Raw genomic sequence first — 19,961 nt, 5'->3', positions numbered from 1 at the left:
GGAAATGTTTGTGTTAGCTCAGGCTGCCATCACAAAATTCCAGACTGGGTGGCTTAAACAGAAATTTATTTCTCATAGTTCTGGAGGCTGGAAGTCCAAGATCAGGGTGCCAGCCAATTTAGTTTCTAGTGAGGACTATCTTCCTGGCTTGCAGATGGCTACCTTCTCTCACTGTGTCCTCATGGTGGAGGGGAGGGGAGACGGAGTTCTCTGGAGTCCCTTCTTGTAAGGACACTAATCCTATTGGATAAGGTTGCCCCTTATGACCTTATTTTACCTTAATTACCTTCCAAAGGCTCTATCTCCAAATGCAGTCACATTGGGGGTTAGGGCTTCAATATGCAAATTTTGGGGGGACACAATTTAGTCTATAGCAGTGTTCTTAGACTTATTTTAATCCATAACTTATTAATTTATGTTTTCAAGTGGGAGACTTTAAAAGGGGATTGAGATCTCTATATTTGGGAGAGGCTTGCTGATAGCAAACTTTATTATAGAATGACCTCACTAGGCCATACTTTCAGGACTCCTCCTCCCAAATCTGTACATTCCACTCTTTCCTCTCAGGCTGGCCATTTTCCCCAGAGAACTCCTTCAGTCTCCTGAGGGTAAAAGCCTAGTTGAATTCCTGGAGGGATTAGGGTTGGAAGCTAAATCTCAAGATTAGGATGTGTTATTCACTTATTACCCCTATTTTCAGTAATGATATCTCTGCCTTCTCCTGTGTGGAGACCTCCCACTCTAGAAACCCTCTCCAGGGAACAAATCTATAGATACCTGCCAGGATGGAGGGAGGGTAATCGTCCAGTGGCACTGAGGGGAGAGGGATTTGGAGATCCAACTGCTTCTCAAACAGCCTTCAACCAGCCCTTGTTTCAGCTACTGCTTTTACTCCTCACTTCTGGAGCTGCCTAAGGCTGTCATTTCCTCAGCCTTTTAAGAATTGTTCTTGGCTTTCCCTGCTGCCCCGTAGTCTTTGGCTATCTTGAGTCCATCAAAGCATTTTCACTTGTTGATCAGCTTTCTATATTTCAGAAATCTAGTGCTCTATTGCTGTCCCTTCTCTCACTCTCTTTGTTTTTTGGGCTTTATGTCCTTAAAACAATATCCTTTTAATGAGGTTTTATTGAAGTTTTAAGAGGGAATAAAATTAGATGCAGTCATTCAATCTGCTATCTTCACCCAGTAAGTAGATCAATCTGTAATTATTTTATTTACTTGTTTATTTCTTGGCATACTTATGAGAACATAAGATAGGGACTTCGTCTGCATTGTCCCATTGGTTGGCACATACAACAGTTGCTTCATACATATTTGTGGAATGAGTAAATGAATATATGCCTGAAGCTCAGAAGAGATAAAGTTCACTATTTGGGCTATGCACAGTGGTGGGCGTCTGTGGTCCCCGCTACTTGGGAGATTGAGGCAGAAGGCTCACTTGAGCCCAGGAGATCTGTGCTGTAGTGTGCTGTGTCCATCAGGTGTCCTCACTTAGTTCGGCAATGGGGGGACCACCACGTTGCCTAAGGAGGGGTGAACTGGCCCAGGTTGGAAATGGAGCAGGTCAAAACTCCTGTGTTGATCAGTAGTGGGATCATGCCTGTGAATGGCCACTGCACTCCAGCCTGGGCAACAAGCGAGACCCTGTCTCTAAAAAATAAATAAATAAATAAAGTTCCCTATTTGCGATTAGAAGCATGTAGATGGAATTAGGCCTAAGTGTTTGGCCCATAGAAAACCTATAGATTGAGAAGTTGGAATCCTGAGGAACACAATAGTTAAGTAGCTGACAGAGGAACAATCAATGTGTGATTGGTGAATCAGGGGAGAGAGACATCACTGAAGCTGAGGGAGTGGAAACTGAGGAAAGTAGGGATGTCTAACAGTGTGACATGGAGTAGAAAAGTGAAGTAAGTTAAGGACTGTAAAGTTATCCATTATATTTGGCAACTAGGGGATCTCTGATGTTGACTGACTGCCACAGGAACCTCTATGGCTATGGTGGGGACAATAGCCATACTGCAATAGATTGAAGAGTAAGGTATAGATACTCAGTGTAGATTTTTTTTTTTTCAAGGAGGTTAGCTATAAGATAAGAAGGGTGGGCTGAAGTTCCAATTATATATTGTTTTATAATGAATCACCCCATATTTAGTGGGATGATTCTCCTGATAAACTTCATTATTATGTCCACCTATCTTATATCTTTATTTTAAATATATATCCAAAGCCGACCTTTCCACCTCACTGGTCCCATCCTCTCCCGCTCTCTCACACCTGCAACCTCTCTTATCTTGCCTGTTGGCCTATACACATCCAAATCTCTTCTTTTTCTTTTTTGCAAAACAAAACAAAACAACAACAAAGATTATCCCTTAGCATCTCTCTTTAGGGGAAAAAAGACCATCTGGCTACCATCCTTTCCTTTGCTTCCTCCCTCTCATGCAGTTGACCTGCTGTTTCTGCTTCTGCCCCATCAGTTGACTATAACTGCTTTAACCAGAGCCATCAGCAGTGTCCTGGTTTGCTAAATCCACATTTGCTTTTCTCTTGGTCTCTTACTTGACCTGCATTCTTGCTTGCTTGTTCACACTTGACCTCTTGTTCTCTGTCTCAACAGTATTGTTCCCTCTTGACCACTCCCTTCTTCCTGAAACTCTTCAATTTTCATGAGCTGCTTTTGTAGGGCCTCTTATCCAAAGTGCCTCTCCTCCACCTGACCTTAAATGTTGGAGTTTTTCTTCTCAGTGTACACTCTCCCCCAGGATGATTTCATCCATTCCATGGCTTCCTTTACTGACTATATGCTGACAATTCCCACATCTTGTTTTTTCTAGCCCAGATCTCTCTCCTCATTTCCAGACCCAAATAGCCAGCTAGGCACTTCCATTTTAGATAACCCACAGGTATTTCATACTCAACATGCCCCAAACTGAACATAACATGTTTTTCAATATATGCTTCCTCCTTAACTTCTTGTTTTGGGGAATGGTATCACTGTCCTCTTGTTACACGAGTCAATTTTAAATCATTGCTTCTACATTTTAAAGATTTTTCAAAACTGTCTCTTCTTCATCTCTATTGTGACTTCCCTAGGACTACAGATCCTCATAGCACAACCACCTCTTAACTTATTTTCATGCCTCCCTGTTGGACTCACATTCTCCGTATTGCTGCCAGAGTGATCTTTCTAAAACAGAAATATAATCTCATCACTCCTCCTTAAACCTTCTTCAGTGACTCCCCTCCATCTTCACCAGGGTTTCTCAGCCTCAGCACTGTTGACATTTGGGCTGGCTAATTCTTGGTTGTGGGGCTGCCCTGTCATTGTAGGATGTTTAACAGCATCCCTGCCATCTACCCAGTAGATGCCAGTAGTGCCCCCGCCAACCTAATTATGACAACCAAAAATGTCTCTAGACATTCACAAATGTCCCTGGGGCTAGAGGGAGCAAAATTGTACCTGTTTGAGAACCACTGATCTACAGGATAAAATCAGGTTTCTCAGCATGTATACAAGGCCCTTAGTGATCTGCCCCTGCCTGCCTCTCCAGCGTCATTTGTCCCCGTATTTCCCCCTATGCTCCAGGCCTGCCAATTACTGTTAGATTTCTTAAATCTGTTCATACTCTCTCTCATCTCCCTTCTTTGCCCATGCTTTTCTGTCTACCAGGAACCCTGTAGCTCCCACCCACCACTCCTTTAGCTTGACTAACCTCCTCAGCCCTCAGAGTTCAGCTCAGAAGTCACCCTTCAGGAAACAGTTCTCAACTCTTTTAGTCTGGATTAGGTGCCAATCTTAGGTGTTCTCGTCGCATCCCCTCTTTCCTCTCCTTGTTCCTCATGCAGTCTGGCATCTGTTTATTCACTTGTCTGTCTTCCCAGCAGTCAGTGAGAGCTGGATGGCAAGGACTGTGTCCTCAGCACAGGGCCTTGCTTCTAGCAGGCACTCAGTAAGTGTCAACTGAATGAATGGTTGGTGCTCAGTAAGTCTTTGTTGGATGAATGGTCTTCCTTGAAACAGCTTCTTTTTTCAGCTTCTTCGCTTTCCACCATTCCATCCTGTTTATGTAACTGAAAGAAAGCCAGTTGGTCAGTAGGTCAAGAAGCCGTCACCCCCAAAGCAAGAATTTTAAAGAAAAAAGTATGACAGTTCCATAAAATCTGTGATGCTCTGCTTGCAGTAGAGCACAAATAGTTTTACGTTGTAGCTGGTACTAGAAAGTCAGGAACAAGAAATTTTACTGAAATGGGAACATGGAAAAAAAACATTACATTTTTCTCCTGCAGCATATGGATTTCTCATTAGTCTGGGTAAGGGAAAACCGGGGGCGGGAAGGGCGCAGCGACTGCAGCTGTCCACACTCTCCCCTCATCATTCTGCTGCCACCACACCTGGTCCCCAGAGACACCCTCACTTCTTCGCTATTTTGGCTTAGGTATGGACAAATCCCCTTGGTTCAGCAGAGACTAGCCTGGAATTTTTCAAAAGAAGCTTTGCTAGGAAACTAGCAGGAAAAACAAAACAAAAGTAAAAACAGGAAATAGAGTATAGAAATGATAAAAATACAGAGTGCAAAAAAAAAAAATCCCTTAGCCTAAGATAACTAAAGTCTAGTGTTAGAATGCTAATTACTTGACTCAATTTACCAGGCACAGGTTTTCCCTGTTTTTTTGTTTCATTTTGCCATGATATTGTCTCCCTCTGGGGAACTCGTCCTGAAGTCTCCCTTTTCAGTCTTTGTATATTTTCCTTCTCTTGCTTAAGAATCTTCTCCATCTTCGTCTAGGGAAGGAATTGGAATTGGTGTTGCAGTCACTGTTTCTTATAGACAATGGGTTACTGCTCATGTGGAGAAATGAGCTTTCCAGCCTTTCTCTACAGATAAAATAGCTTAGTGCTTGCAAACACAATCTGAGGACCAATGCCATGTGTTCATTGTAAAGATTTCATTTGCTTGGGATGAAGTGAAAAACATAGACAATGTCATGAGTTTTTTTGATAACACTGAAGGACTAATGTTTTTACTCTGGGATCTTTTTTTCTTTCTTTCCCTTTATATATTAAAATAGTCAATGGTAGTTGTGAAATTTTACTTTTTTTTGTTTTTAGTTTTTATGTCCTTGGCAAAATTAAAAATTGATATCTCTCTGTAGGTGTGTGCACCCAGTTTTTATAAATTCTTTCTGGTCTCTGAAATCCAAAACTGGCCAACAGATATTTTGTATGACATTGAAGTATGCTGTATTGTTTTTATGCTTTATGCATCATTTGAACAGGTATTTTTATATGTAAACGATTTATTTTGCAATCCTCCCAACAGAACATGCTGTAGTTAACTGTTTTCAAAGGCAAATGATGCAGTTTTTGTAAGTTTGATGTTCTCTTCTAAGGAGCTGGATAGTTACTATAACACAATCCTCATTCTAGATATTTATTGACTGAATATCAATCAATATACCTACCATATACCAGGTCCTGGGCTAATACAAATATGAGTAAGTCATTGTCTCTGCCTTCAAGGAAATCCTAGACTAGGGAAGAAGATCAGGTGTAAACAAGGATACAGGGTATGGCTACTTTGGGAGCTAAGCAGAAGAAAGTGCCTAGTTCTATCCTGGACAGCTTTGCAGAGGAAATAAATTTTGCCCAAGGACAAGTTGAAGAAAGGCATTCTAGGCAGACGTCTGCTAGGCCTGGTGTCCTGCATAAGTGTGGCACATTAGGGAGAAGTTCCTGGCAACTTGCGCATGAGAACATGTGAGAGGGTGGAGAAGATGCAGCTAGAAAGTTATTAATATTACCCAGTTTTAATTTCATATTCCACAGCTACCTATTACTGAACATAGAATTTTCATACCTACAGGCCAGAAAAAGGCCTGAGCAAGAAAACAATATTTTGTAATGTCTTTGTTCACTAGCTTTGCCTCACTTAATAGCTTTCACAATCGCCACTGGAATTTAATGTGGGTTAATGTCTTGCACTTGGATCCAAAGAGTTAACTTCCAGGGTACAGCACAAGGGAGACTTGACATAGACATTTTTGCTGACCATAAACTTACCTTGAGCATGACATGAGCCTCAGCTGCCACGAGAGCAGGTACCACTGTACTGCCATCTGTGGAGCCACAGACTCCAGGGAGATAGCTGGAGCCTCCCCACCCGGGTCCTGACCTGACTGCATCAGGGCCACTGGTCAGGTCCGGATCCTGCCTTTTTAGGGGAGATGTAGATAAAAATCTAGAGGGAGGATGTCCAGGGAGATGGCCTAGAAACCATCATACAGAGAGCGAAATTAAAAGAAGAGGGACAGGATAGCTTTAGTTATTTTAACAGATTTCTTGAGGCCAAGGTGGATGACATATGGGCTACAATTGTGGACTGAGTGGAAATTGAAGGGATTCTGATTTTGGCTAATGTAAGAAATAATTTTGTAAGAGTTTTTTTTTTTCTTATCACATAGCACTTCGAGATTATTTTGTTGAAATATGGAAGTGTTTTGGCAGAAACTAGACAACTGCCTTCGCTTATGGAGATGCTATAGAGAAGAGTCCTGTAGTGAAGCGACAGCTGGACCTCTACAGCCCCTTCCATTTTTAAATTCTATGAAATTTAGGATTTGTTCCATTTTTTAAGTATCTGACTTTGCCACCTTTATACGTGTAGTAATCCAACTGATTGTAGATTTTCTTATTTTTTAGTATTTGACCAAAAGGATACCACAGAACCCAAGGTATCAGCATGTCAAGTCAAGACTGGACACTGGTGAGTAAAAATTAGAAAGTTAGAACTTTAAAAAAAAATCTAGGCTGGGCGCGGTGCCTCACGCCTGTAATCCTAGCGCTCTGGGAGGCCGAGGCGGGTGGATCGCTCGAGGTCAGGAGTTCGAGACCAGCATGAGCAAGAGCGAGACCCCCCCATCTCTACTAAATATAGAAAGAAATGATCTGGACAACTAAAAATATATATAGAGAGAGAAAAAATTAGCCGGGCATGGTGGCGCATGCCTATAGTCCCAGCTACTCGGGAGGCTGAGGCAGAAGGATTGCTTGAGCCCAGAAGTTTGAGGTTGCTGTGAGCTAGGCTGACGCCACGGCACTCACTATAGCCCAGGCAACAAAGTGAGACTCTGTCTCAAAAAATAAAAAATAAAATCTAATTATTGACTGATAATTAACAAGAAGAAGCCTGCCATACCTGGTATAAATCACAGCTTAAAGTTTGTCACTGTCTTGCCTGATGTCTTTTTGGACTCAGGATTTATCTTTGAAAGCTGTTTTTCAGATTATCAGTAAAAATTTGTACTCACATAATTTAGCTTGTTATTCCTTACCACATAAGAAATAACATAAACTGAGCGAATGAAATTCCAGAAATTGAAACCATTCTTTAATAAGTTGCAGGGCTGAAGCTAAATAAATATCAGGAGGTCAACTTCTATTTAGGAATACCTTAAATATATTCCTTTAAACTGGTAGTAATATATTATACATGTGCATGTTTGTTCAGTTCAGTGTTTGCAGAGTGCTGACTACACGCAACCTTATGGACTATGGGAGACAGAAAGATGAGTGTGAATTGTGGTTTTTCATTCAAAGAGCTTAGATTCAAGTGGAGGCAGACAGACTTGAATGAGTAACTAAAGTACCAGACAGAATTTAATTAGTGCTGCAGTACAGGTAAAATGAACTGCTTATTTCTGTGCTCTTCCCATTTTTCAGTGTCGTAGTAAAGACTGCTGCCCAGCCGATAGAAGATTTGCAGTCTTGTGTGGTTTTGGTTGTTTGCTTGTTTATTTTTGTTTTCAACCTTGTTAAAGCCTGCTGTGGAAATCCATCTGATTAAGATGGTTTTGCTAGTGGATTGGGGCACGGTGTGCCTTTAGCAATACTGAATTTTCCACCAGTAGCCTTAAGACAACTGAGAAAAGTAAACTGGGATGTTGACTTTGTTTTGATGTTGACTTTGAAATAATCTTGTTTATTTTGTGTTTCTCTTTTTCTAATCTCCTTCAAAATCATTATCTTCCATTATGCATGTTTACTCATATGAAATAGACTTAAATGTTTTATTTAAATTCACCACATTTGCAGATACTATTTCTTGGTACTCTTCTTTCAAACATTTTCATGCCATGCAGATCTTTATCCTTGCAAATATCCTGTTTGATGGGCAGGTGGAAAATATTATCTCTGTTTTAGAAAAGGAGGAAATTGTGGCACAGAGCTTTTGTGATTTATTCAGAGTTCAATAAAGCACATAGAACTAGGATTGTCTGCAGGATGAGGAAGTCAATGCTGGAGATCTGGTGCTGGGCCTGGTGTACTGTTTCTTAGGCCACACTGTCCCTGTATTTCCCCCAGCCTTATTTCTTCTACCACACATACCCTTGACTCTTCCATTTCTACCCATCTTCCCTTAATTGCAACTGTGATCCACCCTTCTGAAGTAAGGGATTCTGTGAGGTAACCACCTAGATTTAAAATGCCATATTTTTTCTGAGGAGTCAAGATATGATTTTAAAGACTCCTATAAAGGAATGAATTTCTTTGGGAACCTTTAAATCTCCTTAAAATTAAAATTTTTTAAAGCTGAGGTCTATTCCGGATATATAGATTTATCTATGCCTTCATAGTTTTTTTTTCCCCTGGAAATCGAATTGGGTTTGTGAATGACAACCCCTTTCTTTCTCTTCAGTTCCTCAATTCATAATGAAAATGTGACTCAATAATGGTGCCTGAAGTTTATTTCAATTTTTTTGATATTGAGATATTTATATCTGCTTTTTTTTTTTTTTTTTTGAGACAGGATCTTGCTCTGTTGCCCAGGCTAGGGTGCAGTGGCATCATCATAGCTCACTGTAGACATGATCTCCTGGGCTCAAGAGATCCTCCTGCCTCAACCTCCCTAGTAGCTGGGACTACAGGTGCCCACCACCACGCCCAGCTAATTTTTTAATTTTTTGTAGAGACAGGGTTTTGCTATATTGCTCAGGCTGGTCTCCAACTCCTAGGCTCAAGTGACCCTCCCACCTTGGCCCCCCAAAGTGCTGGGGTTTGACACAGGCATGAGCCACCTCACCCAGCCTTTTATCTTCTTTTTATAATATATATGTTAAATACATATAACATTTTATATCCTGAGATATGAGTTACAGTGGCCCGACCATAGCTCACTATAACCTTGACCTCCTGGGCTCAAGCAGTCCTCCCCCCTCAGTCTTCCAAAGTGCTGGGATTACTGGTTTAAACTAAAGTTTTATTTGTTGATTAAATTTTTCGTTTTGAGATCATTGTAGATTTACATGCATTTTGTAAGAATAATACTGAGAGATTCCATGTGCGCTTTACCCAGTTTTCCACAATGGTAACATCTGGCAGAACTGTAAGGCACCATCACAACCATGATTTTGACATTTATACACACAGTCAAGATCCTGAAGGTTTCCATCACCACAGCGATTCCTTACATTGCCCTTTTATAGCCACATCCACTTTCTGCTTCTACCCCTCCTTAACCCCTGGCAACCACTAATCTGTTCTCTATTTCTGTAATTTTGTCATTTCACAAATGCTATATAAATGGAATCGTACAGTATGCAGCCTTTTGGATTGGCTTTTTTCACTTAGCATAATTCTCTGGATATTCATCCAGGTTGTTGTGTGTCGTCAGTAGTTTGTTCTTTTTTATTAATGGCTAGAATTCCATGGTATGGCTGTACCTGAGGTTAACCATTTACCTGTTGAAGGACATCTGGGTTGTTTCCACTTTTTGGCTACTACAAGAAAAGGTACTATAAACATTTGTGTACATATTTTTGTGTGAACATAAGTCTTCATTTCTCTGGGATAAGTGCATAGGAGTACAACTGCTGATTATAAGGTAGTTACCTATGTGGTTTTTTAAAGAAACTGCCTGTTTTTCGGAGTGGCTGTACCACTTTACATTCCCACCAGCATTTGGTTTTGTAACCATTTTTTATTTTAGCTATACTGATAGGTGCGTGATGGCTTACCATTGCAGTTTTAATTTGCATTTCCCTGATGGCTAATGATGAACATCTTTTCATTTGCTTATTCACTTTCTGTACATCTTCTTCAGTGAAATGTCTGTTCATATTTTTTGCCTATGTTCTCATTGGATTGTTTGCTTTTTTAATGTTGAATTTTGAGAGTCCCTTATACATTCTAGCTACTAGTTGTTTGTCAGATAGGTGTTTGCAAATATATTTTCCACAGTCTGTAACTTGTCTTTTCATCCTCCTCACAGGGTCTTTCAAAGTACAAAAGTTTTTAATTTTGATGAGGTCCATTTTATCAGTTTTTCCTTTTATGGATTATGATTTTATCATCAAGTCTAAAAACTCTTTGCCTAGCCTAGATCCCAGTGATTTTTTTCTGTCATTATTCTTTCTAAAAGTTTTATAGTTTTAGGTTTTACATTTAAGTTCATGATAGCATTTTGAGGTAATTTTTATATGAGGTGTGGGACTTAGATCAAGATTAACTTTTGCTTATGGATGTCCAGTTGGTCCAGCAGCATTGGGTTAAAAGGTTACCTTTACTCCTTTGAGCTGCCTGTTCACCTTTGTCAGAAGTCAGTTGGACATGTTTATATGGGTCTGTTTCTGGGTTCTTTATTATGATCCCTTGATCCATGTCTCTGTCCCTCTGTCAATACCATACAGTCTTGATTTCTGTCACTATATAGTAAATTGGATACTCAAAATTGGTTAGACTGATTAACTACTTTATTTTTCTCTACAAACTTATTTTAACTATTCTAATTTCTTTGCCTTCCCATATAAATTTTAGAATAATCTTATTTACATTTGCCAAAAAAATGCTGTAATTTTGATAGGAGTTGCATTAAGCCTATTTATCATTTGGGGAGAATTGATAGCTTTATTATGTAGAATAACCACTAGTCTACCTTCTGTGTCTATGGACTTGCCTGTTCTAAACATTTCATATAAAGGGAATCATATAATATATAGCCTTTTGTGTCTGGCTTCTTTCACCTGGTGTAATGTTTTCAAGGTTCATCTATGTTGTAGCATGTATCACTGTTTCATTCCTTTTTATTGCCAAATAATATTCTATTATTTAGCTATTCCACATTTTGTTTGTTCACTCATCAGTTGATAGAATTTGGATTATTATACTTTCTGTCCATAGTATTGCTACAAACATCAGTGTATACATTTTGTGTGAACATGTTTTTAATTGTCTTGGGTGTATACCTAGGAGTTGAACATGGCAACTCTGTTTAATTTTTTTGAGAAACTGCCCAGCTGCTTTCCAAAGCAGCCATGCTTTATGTTCCCACCAGCAACGTAGGAGGGCTCTATTTTCTCCACATCCTCTCTAATGCTTGTTATTATCCATCATTTTGATTATAGCCATCTTTGTGGGCGTGAAGTAGTTATCTCATTGTGGCTTTGATTTGCGTGTTCCTGATGACTAATAATGTTGAGCACCTTTTTATATGCTTATTGGCATTTGCATCTCTCCTACGGAGACATATCTATTCAAATCATTTGCCAGTTTTTAAATTGGGTTATTTTTCTTCTTATTTGTTGAGTTATAAGAGTTCTTTTATAAATTCTGGATACTAGACTCTTGTCAGAAATATGATTTGCAAGTATTTTCTGCCATTCTATGGGTTGTCCAGGGTTTTTGTTTATATAGCTGGAAGAGTAGAGAAAAATACATCTACCCCATCTTCCTGGAAGCATGAGTCTTCCAAACTAGTCTTGTAAAGCTTTTAAAAGGGCCAAAATGTGTTTCATTGCTTAAAACTGAAAGTATTTTAAAGTCAGTGTGGGAGAGAAGTCTTATTCTAGTGTTCAATTTTATTGTTGTTTCAGATTTAGAAATTATTTTAAAGTCAATTTAGAGGGGAGATTTTATTTTAATGCTTGTGTTTCTATACATTTTTGTGTCTTACCTCTGTGTGTATTCAGAGGAAGTTTTTCACCTGGCGTGCAGCAGTCTGCAGATGATGTGTGAAGATACAGATCCTTTCAGCTCTTTGGATAGCCTGGAGCAGCCCAAACCCAGTGTTTTATCCAAATATTATCATTTATATGTGTGCCACGAGGAGAAAAGAGTAAGGAGTCCTGGTTAAGAAAAGACAAGAGGGACCTTATAGCCCAAGTAAGAGTAAGGAGTTCCCATCTGTGGTACGTTTTTAAGCTCCGCAGTCAGTGCAATGAAAGTAGACACAGGAATAAGTGAGCGTTTCTCATTTCTAGACTAACTAGATGGGTCTTTAATCTTTTCTTACCAAACAGTGAGCAATTCAGAGTTAATCACAAGAAATTCAAGAATTTCATGATATCTCCTGTCTTCACCCAAATCACCTTCTACTGAGTTCTTCAAAGGCTGCGATCTTCCTCCTGGATAAAGATTATTTTTTGTTTCTATACTTCTGGCTCTACTTCTCACACAAACTCAAACACTTATGTGTAGCCATGGCTAGAAATCTCAGAGTTATTTTGAACTTCAAATATTTCTTTTGTTCCATAGGTGCCTGAGTATATCTTACCAGCTCCCCACCATTGCCAGCCTGGGCCATGAATGGATTGTGCTTCTGGTGAAATCCCTGACTGCTTTTTGTTCAGTCTCCACTGCAGGGTTCTTGTGTACTCTCAAGCACCCTCTCTGAGTTTCTGTTTTGCAGCACTGCAGGCTGATTAAGGGCCACTTTCCAAACCGCAGGGCTCTCTCTTTATTAGTCTCCTACACTCTTCCGTGGGCTGCATTGTCCTTTTATTTTCAATCTGTGTTCAATCTAATTTCAGATTTCTTTAGCTTTCTGAAATGCTGTAGACTTTCTCTATTCAGTCTTTTTTAGCCTCATTTTTATTTTTTAAAAATTCACCTTCCTTTTGTTATCTCACACAAACTAGTTATTTCCTGTTTTCTTCTTTAGTCTTTACTTTTCCTGAATATTCGCTAATAACCTTGATCTTAGACACTCAGACTCATTACAGACTAGGTACTCTTCATTTTCATTTGGTTTTTAATTCTGTTTCTTACGTCAAAGGAAGAAATGTATGTGAAAGGCTTTTACAAACCAGAAAGCATTATACATACGTATAACTTATTGAGGTTAACAAAGGACCACTGTGCCTCTTTTCACGTTTTGTGCTCTTCTCAGCCAAAAGAACTTCTCCTGTAGAGGAGGGAAATATTGAAAAAAAATAAAGCTGTGGAGTTGTCTCTTAGCAACTGAGTTCGTGCCTTATAAATCATATCCTCTTTAGATTACTGCTGCTCAAATCACTCGCTTTTCTTACTGGCTCAGTACAAATAATGTTATTAAATTATAGGAAAACAATGGAAAAATCTAATGAATGAGTCACTCAGCTAATCGATTGTGCTCTATCTTTACATAGCACTATGACATAGTTAGGTTGTTTCTTTCTCTGGATTATAATTATAAAAGTTTTGTTATATATCTTTTATTGCAACTTTAATTGTAAACAAAGTAGAAGTTAAATACCACCTTATTTATTTCTAGGTTGCCTGAGTCCTGAAACAATTAGGGTCATATTGGTAGTTTACAACATATACTGTATATAAGTGAAGTTATATATATTTCAAAGAAAATCAGGTGTGCAAAAACTCAAACAAAATTAGAATGTGATTATTTGCATTATAAAATAACTCATTATAAGGATTTTTCAGATGCTAGATCTTCACAGTATATTTCATTCAGCAAATATTTTTGAGTGTCTCCTATGCTAGACAACAGAAGGGATAAAGATTGTATGTGTGTGTTTTGCGTGCATGCATGCGTAAATAATCTTGGGCTTGCCATCTAATAAGGTAGATAAGACAGTTCAATGATAAATGCCTTGTGAGTGGTAAGCTGAGTGCTATAGAAGTTCAGAGCAGAGAAAGGTCACTTCCCACTGGGTGAGCTATTATGATTACATGGAGAAGGTGATATGATGGAGAACTAAAGACTGAGAATTTGTCGAGTTTAGTAATTAAGGCAACATTGAAGAATAAATTGTTGGCATCTTTAGTGCTACAGCAAGGAGTTTAAGCTTTACTCAGTAAGCAATGGAGAGCCACTGACTTTTTTTTTCTTTTTAATCAAAGGCTTATCTAGGAAAATGTATCTGGCAGTAATGTGCAGTTTCAAATTTTTGAAAAAATTGGTTCTCTGACATTCTTTTAGGTTCTTTTTATATAAACAAAGATGTGTTTATAAATAAGTGAATTATGAAATTGATTCATTTTCAGTCTTTTTAAAACGTAGTCAAAAATATTTTCAGATGCAATTAGATACGGTAAGATAAGCAGCTTAGTTAAGGTACAAGCAGTGTACCAAGTAGGATAAAAGGCCACTTTTCATACTTTCTAAAACCATTTTTAGGGATTTTTGTGTCAGCCATCCTGCTATCTCATTTCTCCATTCTTAAAATTGAAGCAAAGCAGAAATCCTCCATTCTCATTTTCCCCCCATACTTGGATAGAATGAATGTGTATAATGAAAAGAGATTCTTATCAATAGCCCTCTCAGATTTGTTCTGAATTTTGCCAGATATTTGTATAATTCTGCAAAACACTTTGTTTCTCTGCTTTCTCCTTTAGTGGGAAAAACGAACAGTAGGTGTGGCAGCTTACCCCCTAGTGTTGTGAGGGTGGGCTGATACAGATGAAGTGCTGTGTAAATACTGGGAAATGTTGAGAATTAAAAGAGAAATTAACTTTAGACACTTTGTTAACAGAAACCACTGTGGTTTGGAAATGCAATGTTTCAATAATAAAGACTATATAAATAAGGTTGGCTATTGTTTTCCATGCATCATGTTTTCCATTCTTCAGGGAATTTACAGCATGAGATGGTCCCCACCTGTTACTATTAAGGGGGTAGCACTTTCTACAAATTGACCTCATGATGAGTCGTGTTTTTAAAACAACACAACTGCAAAAGCCGTGTGTTTTTGTGAGCCGTATTAGAAACCAGGTTAGGAATGCAAATCCTGGCTTAGTCACTAACTTGCTGGGTTACTGGGCAAATCAGTCATCCTTTTTGTCCCTCAATTTTCTGACTAGACTGCCTGAAGCTTTCCTAGCCAAAAGAAACTGCCACCACATCAACAACATGCAACCATGGGGGACGCAGGACATATAACCAAGGGCTGCTATGTAAAATATTTTAAGAATGAGACTGTGGGAAGCTGAACAGCGTACTGATTTGCCGTCTTCCCCTATTGTATTAACCAGGCAAGTCCACGCCTGAGTTCAGAGTTGCAGTGGGGAGGAGGGATGTGTGTCCAGGAAGAATCCCTGCTTTCTGCTCTGAAGATCTGGTCACATCTCAGGTCATTTGCAGTCTGAAGAACCTAGAAAAGATGGTACTTGGTTCTAATCCTGTTCTTTGGTGATGTTTGGGCCCTTCTGAGACATACTCAGTGTTTCTGTTGAGAAGACTCAGGCCTTCTGAGTAGCCCTGAATGCCTTCATTTTTCTCTGAGCTTCTGAAACAACACAGTCTGGGTCTAGGACTACACTGAATCCTCCTTTGTGGTCCTTGATATAGAAAGTGTGTGTCTTAAGATGGGGAAAGAAAACAACAGTGGATTTTTACTACATGATGAATTCATGGTAAAGATTTAGTAATAACAAATGAAGTAAGTTGTTTTTTGAAAATGTATTTTGTGTTTCAGAGCAAGGATTTTCTTCCTCTACTTCTGACCCAAACGTGAAGTTCAGAATAGTCGTTGAAAATGTCAATTCATGCCATTAATTAGAAGCATTTCTTTTATCTGAAATTGAGGCTAAATCTAACTAGATTCTCTCGAGGCTTAAAAAGTTAGGAACACAATTTTAGAAATGAGAAATTATTTTGAATGTTTTCCCTTTGCTATACCTTTTAGGTGCCAGATAGAGCTTGCTGTGTTGAATTGAATCGAATCATAGCACGCCCAGTGAAAAATAATAGCCCCTGGCTTGAGAGCCGAATGTAGTTCATTCGGAAACCAGAATGATCCTGGCCCAGTTTTAAAGTATGAAAACCTCCAAACCTAGTATTGGCTAGTACCTAGTATTGTAGAATCAGGCTATAAAACATGAGGGCTCAGAACATTCCACAGTGGTAGGAATCTGCTGCTATTTCTCAGCAGATCAATCCCATGGTGAATACTAGTGTATGGAGTGTGTGGTCTAGTTCAGGCCGCAACAGGAGCGTGAATAGTAGAAGACCAAGTGCGGGGAAGAGGAGGAAACCACAAAGACAAAGCAGAGAGGAAAGGGTTACTTGAGTAGCCACAAAGGCACATTTAGACATTCAAAGAATGTTGCTTCTTTCTTGCTCCTCTTCTATCTTCCAACCAAAAGATTATGGGGGGAGTTAAAGGAAGAGGAAAGCCTTGACTCAAAAGAAGAAAAAGAAATTGACATAAACCGATCATCTTTATTGTCTGGGAGTTCTTAAACACATTTGATCAAACATCTTCCTTGGTACCTTATCTTTTAATAATGCTGTATTATCCAAAAGACCATTTACTCTGTGTGGCTCATTTGCCTACTGTCCAGAATCCCAAAAGAACAGGATAGGAAAGCTTAGGGAATACTTTTTCTCCATTCTGTTTTCACAGTGGTACTCATTTTCTTCCATTTAAAGCATATCTAAAATCCTCATTTTCTTTTTAGGTAACAGTATGACTAAATACACTGAGAGGCTAGAAGAGATCAAAAAAAGTGAGTATGGTTTGGGAAAATGGGACTTGATAGTTGTCCTATAAGTTGGTTATTCACTAACAACCATGTTCTATGGCTGACACGTGTGGAGAGCTGTAGGAGTCAGGTGAGCCTGGCAGGTGCCTTGAAGGATATGGGAGACAGTGCGTACCATCCCTTAGGTCAGCTCCTAAGAATATGGCCTGTGGGACTGAATTCTGCCCAACTTACATCCCCGAAGGGGTATTAATATTGGAATGTGGAATGAGCTCTAGTTAAACCTGTAGTTTCATTGTATTACAGTCTTCATGGCCTTCCTCAAGCTATTTAATGTTTTCTATTTTCTTATTTTGTCTATACTTGAGATGGGGGGTAACAATATCTCTCTTCATAACATTCTTGTGCGTATAAATTAGAGTATTCATGAAAGACTTAGAGGTATAGGAAAGAAAGAGCTTATTCTTAATGTTATGCATTATCAATTCATTGCAGTCTGTTTTCTTTTAATTAATCATATTTCATCCACATCCTTTTTAAAAAACTAATCTTCTGCAAAGATACATTACTAGTCATTGAGTGTGTTGCTCTTGCACAACATCATAATTTTTCAATCTGTATCCAAAACTGATGTAAAATGTATACTTCAAGGCCAGAATTAAAGAAGAGGTAGAAACATCTATTTTGGAAAATGGTTTGCTCATAGCTTAAGTAAAAGAAGGGGAGTATTTAGCTAATGGTGCTAAAGAGGTACTCTGATTGATCACAGTTCAGGACTTGGCTCTGGTAAAATACATCTTCCTGGAAGAGAAAATTACAAATCCAGAATACACCAGAACATTTTCTTTTTGCACAGCAGACCTTTTAATCTAAAGTGAAAATGTTCCTTTTAAATTACTGCAGTATTTGGAAGCCTCAGACAATAGGCTTGGCCTCGGGCTTTATGCTGTTTTTATTTGCCATGTTTGGCTGGACGGGTTAGGCTATAGACATTTAAAAAAAATATGTAATATCACAGCATCCTTCTCTTTTCTTCTATACATTTCACCTTATCATATAAGTATATATTTTTAAAATATATATTAAATTTTGAACTGTGAAAAAAATCTTGTTTACTTACCTACACTTCGTTGTTGTCATTCTTACCTCCTCCAAGGCAGGCAAACTCCAGCTGGCCTGCTCTGTCTGAATTCATGGTCACTTTCACCTCCCATCCGTCTGCAGCTGAGTATGGGCTCACATGTCCTCACTAGAAATTTGTCCCATAAAAGTGTCGCATTCTGCCCACATTGGCAAAACCTTGTTTAAAACATTTCTTAAAAGTACAATGTGGTTTCTTTAACATCTAAACCTTAAATGGAGATTATCTACCAAAAGAAATACCCTTGGAATAGAGAGCCCTGAAAATGCTCCATCACCGTCCCTCCTTAAGAGCAGCGGGCTCCCTTTTAGTAAGGCAAGAGGTTCCTGCCACCCTGTTTCATACACTTTGTGCTGATTGCCTGACAGAGTTACTTTAGATTTCTTATTTGGCATCTACATTTTAGAAGTGATTTCCTTCTCTTTTCCCGTTGTCTGTTGTAAGTGTTCTTTTGGGTTGAAAGGGAGGAGAATATTCCCCTGTTTCATGACACCCTAGACCCATCACTTTCCTCGGATTACCTTAGATGCCATGTCTTTCTGTGAAATCACAGACCTTGTTCTGTTACTTCCTTTGATTTGTCTTCCACTGTGAGTCCAACTTCCCTTTGCTAATAATGCATTTCAACAGAACCTTGAAAATGCAAAAATCCTTTGTAATCTGAATATTCTTTCAACTCTACCTGAGGAAAATAGACACTCTGTGTCTATTGACCATTTACAAAGCCTATTCTTGGTTTCTGGTGGTTAGATGACACTAGTTGGACCCGGTGTGACACATCCTAGATAGTCAGGTCTCTGTCCTTCCAGTAATTCGAGAGAGACAGACTTAGACCCTAGACTTACTGAAGAAGCAAACTTGATAACACATCTGAAACTAGGGTTATTTGTCGTCGACACAGAGTTTGGGAGAAGCTACAGTAGCAGAAGCTCCATTTTTAAAGCTCTGTTCGCTCTTGCAAGGACAGACTGACAGAGCCTTCCAAGTAATCCTTTTTATAAAATTTAAAACTTACCGTAAAACGTCTAGTTTGATCTTTTATCTCTGAGTAATAATGTCAGAAAGTCCTACTGATGGCTGCCCTTCTAAACCAGAACCAGGTACGTAGAGTTCAGGCTCAAATATACAGGGGCTTCTAGTGCTTGCTTGGAGGACGGCAGAGATGCCAATCGAATATAGCAAAGTCTGGTTTTTTTGTTCAAGGTAATCTCATTTAGTTAGAGGGGATTTTAATGTGTACATTTTATACTTAGAAGTATTTCAGACTATGTAACCATACCAAAAGAATATCAGTGGATAAATTTCGCAGTGCAAGCTACTTGAAAGCTGTTGACTGTTTCCATTGGCTGATTTATTGCTGTTTTGATTTGCATAAATGACTTTTGGTGGGCAAGTTGGTAGCAATTGATAGGAACACTGTAGTTATTCAGTTGCACTTTTTAAAGCCTCTGCTCAGCCTATTTGGATCTGCATCCTGGCAGGTTTTAGAAGCTCCATTGCATATAGATTTATTACTTTGTTGCATTCTGATGAAGCGGCTTTAAGAATTTTCTAGAAGTAATGGTCTGTTATTAGCCAAATTGCTCTCTTTAAGACATTTTAGAACAGAGAAGTTTTAATTCCTTATTAAAAAGTTTTGACATATTTACAGAAGGCTAGTTTTTAAGGTAATATTATTTCCTGACTCTGAGTCTTAAGGTGCTTGGTAAACCAAGATTGTATTATCCTCCAAAGTGACTATCCAGTCTGTGCTGGTGTTTTGGAAAAGTTCATGGAAATGATTAGTAACACCAGGTAAATAATCTCAAATACCTTTAATCCTTCCCTTTGTTGCTAGGAGTCCTGGCTTATGAGACATTTATGCAGTGAAGGCCATAGTAATTATCCAGCTAACCTTTAGTAATGCTGAAATAATGAGGTCGAGGCCATATTTAAGAAGTCATGGGTACCAAACCTAGAAGAGGAGGAAAGGATAAGGGTGGGTGGCGTACAACACTGAAAACTGTTCAGAGTTGGTAGTCATCTTCAGAAAAGTTTAAGGAAACTAACTTTTAACATGTATCGATGGAAAAGATACTCGATAAAGTGAAATTGGATCAGTTTTTTTTTTTTTTTTTTTTT

General features: G+C 38.8%; 1 protein-coding gene across 1 annotated transcript in view; it reads left to right on the top strand.

Moving 5' to 3' along the window:
- The first annotated feature begins 1,090 nt into the window (after positions 1–1,090).
- Positions 1,091–19,961, top strand: part of CEP41 (centrosomal protein 41kDa) — a 33,635-nt gene continuing 14,764 nt past the window's right edge. The window contains 4 exon segments of the mRNA XM_012664740.1: positions 1,091–1,120; positions 6,704–6,767; positions 12,533–12,599; positions 13,167–13,183. Of these exon segments, the coding sequence (XP_012520194.1) occupies positions 1,091–1,120; positions 6,704–6,767; positions 12,533–12,599; positions 13,167–13,183 (178 nt within the window).

Source organism: Propithecus coquereli, unplaced genomic scaffold, assembly GCF_000956105.1.
Source record: "Propithecus coquereli isolate 6110/MARCELLA unplaced genomic scaffold, Pcoq_1.0 Scaffold91, whole genome shotgun sequence".
In the NCBI taxonomy this organism is placed as follows: Eukaryota; Metazoa; Chordata; class Mammalia; order Primates; family Indriidae; genus Propithecus; species Propithecus coquereli.
This window is presented reverse-complemented; position numbering and strand designations above follow the sequence as displayed.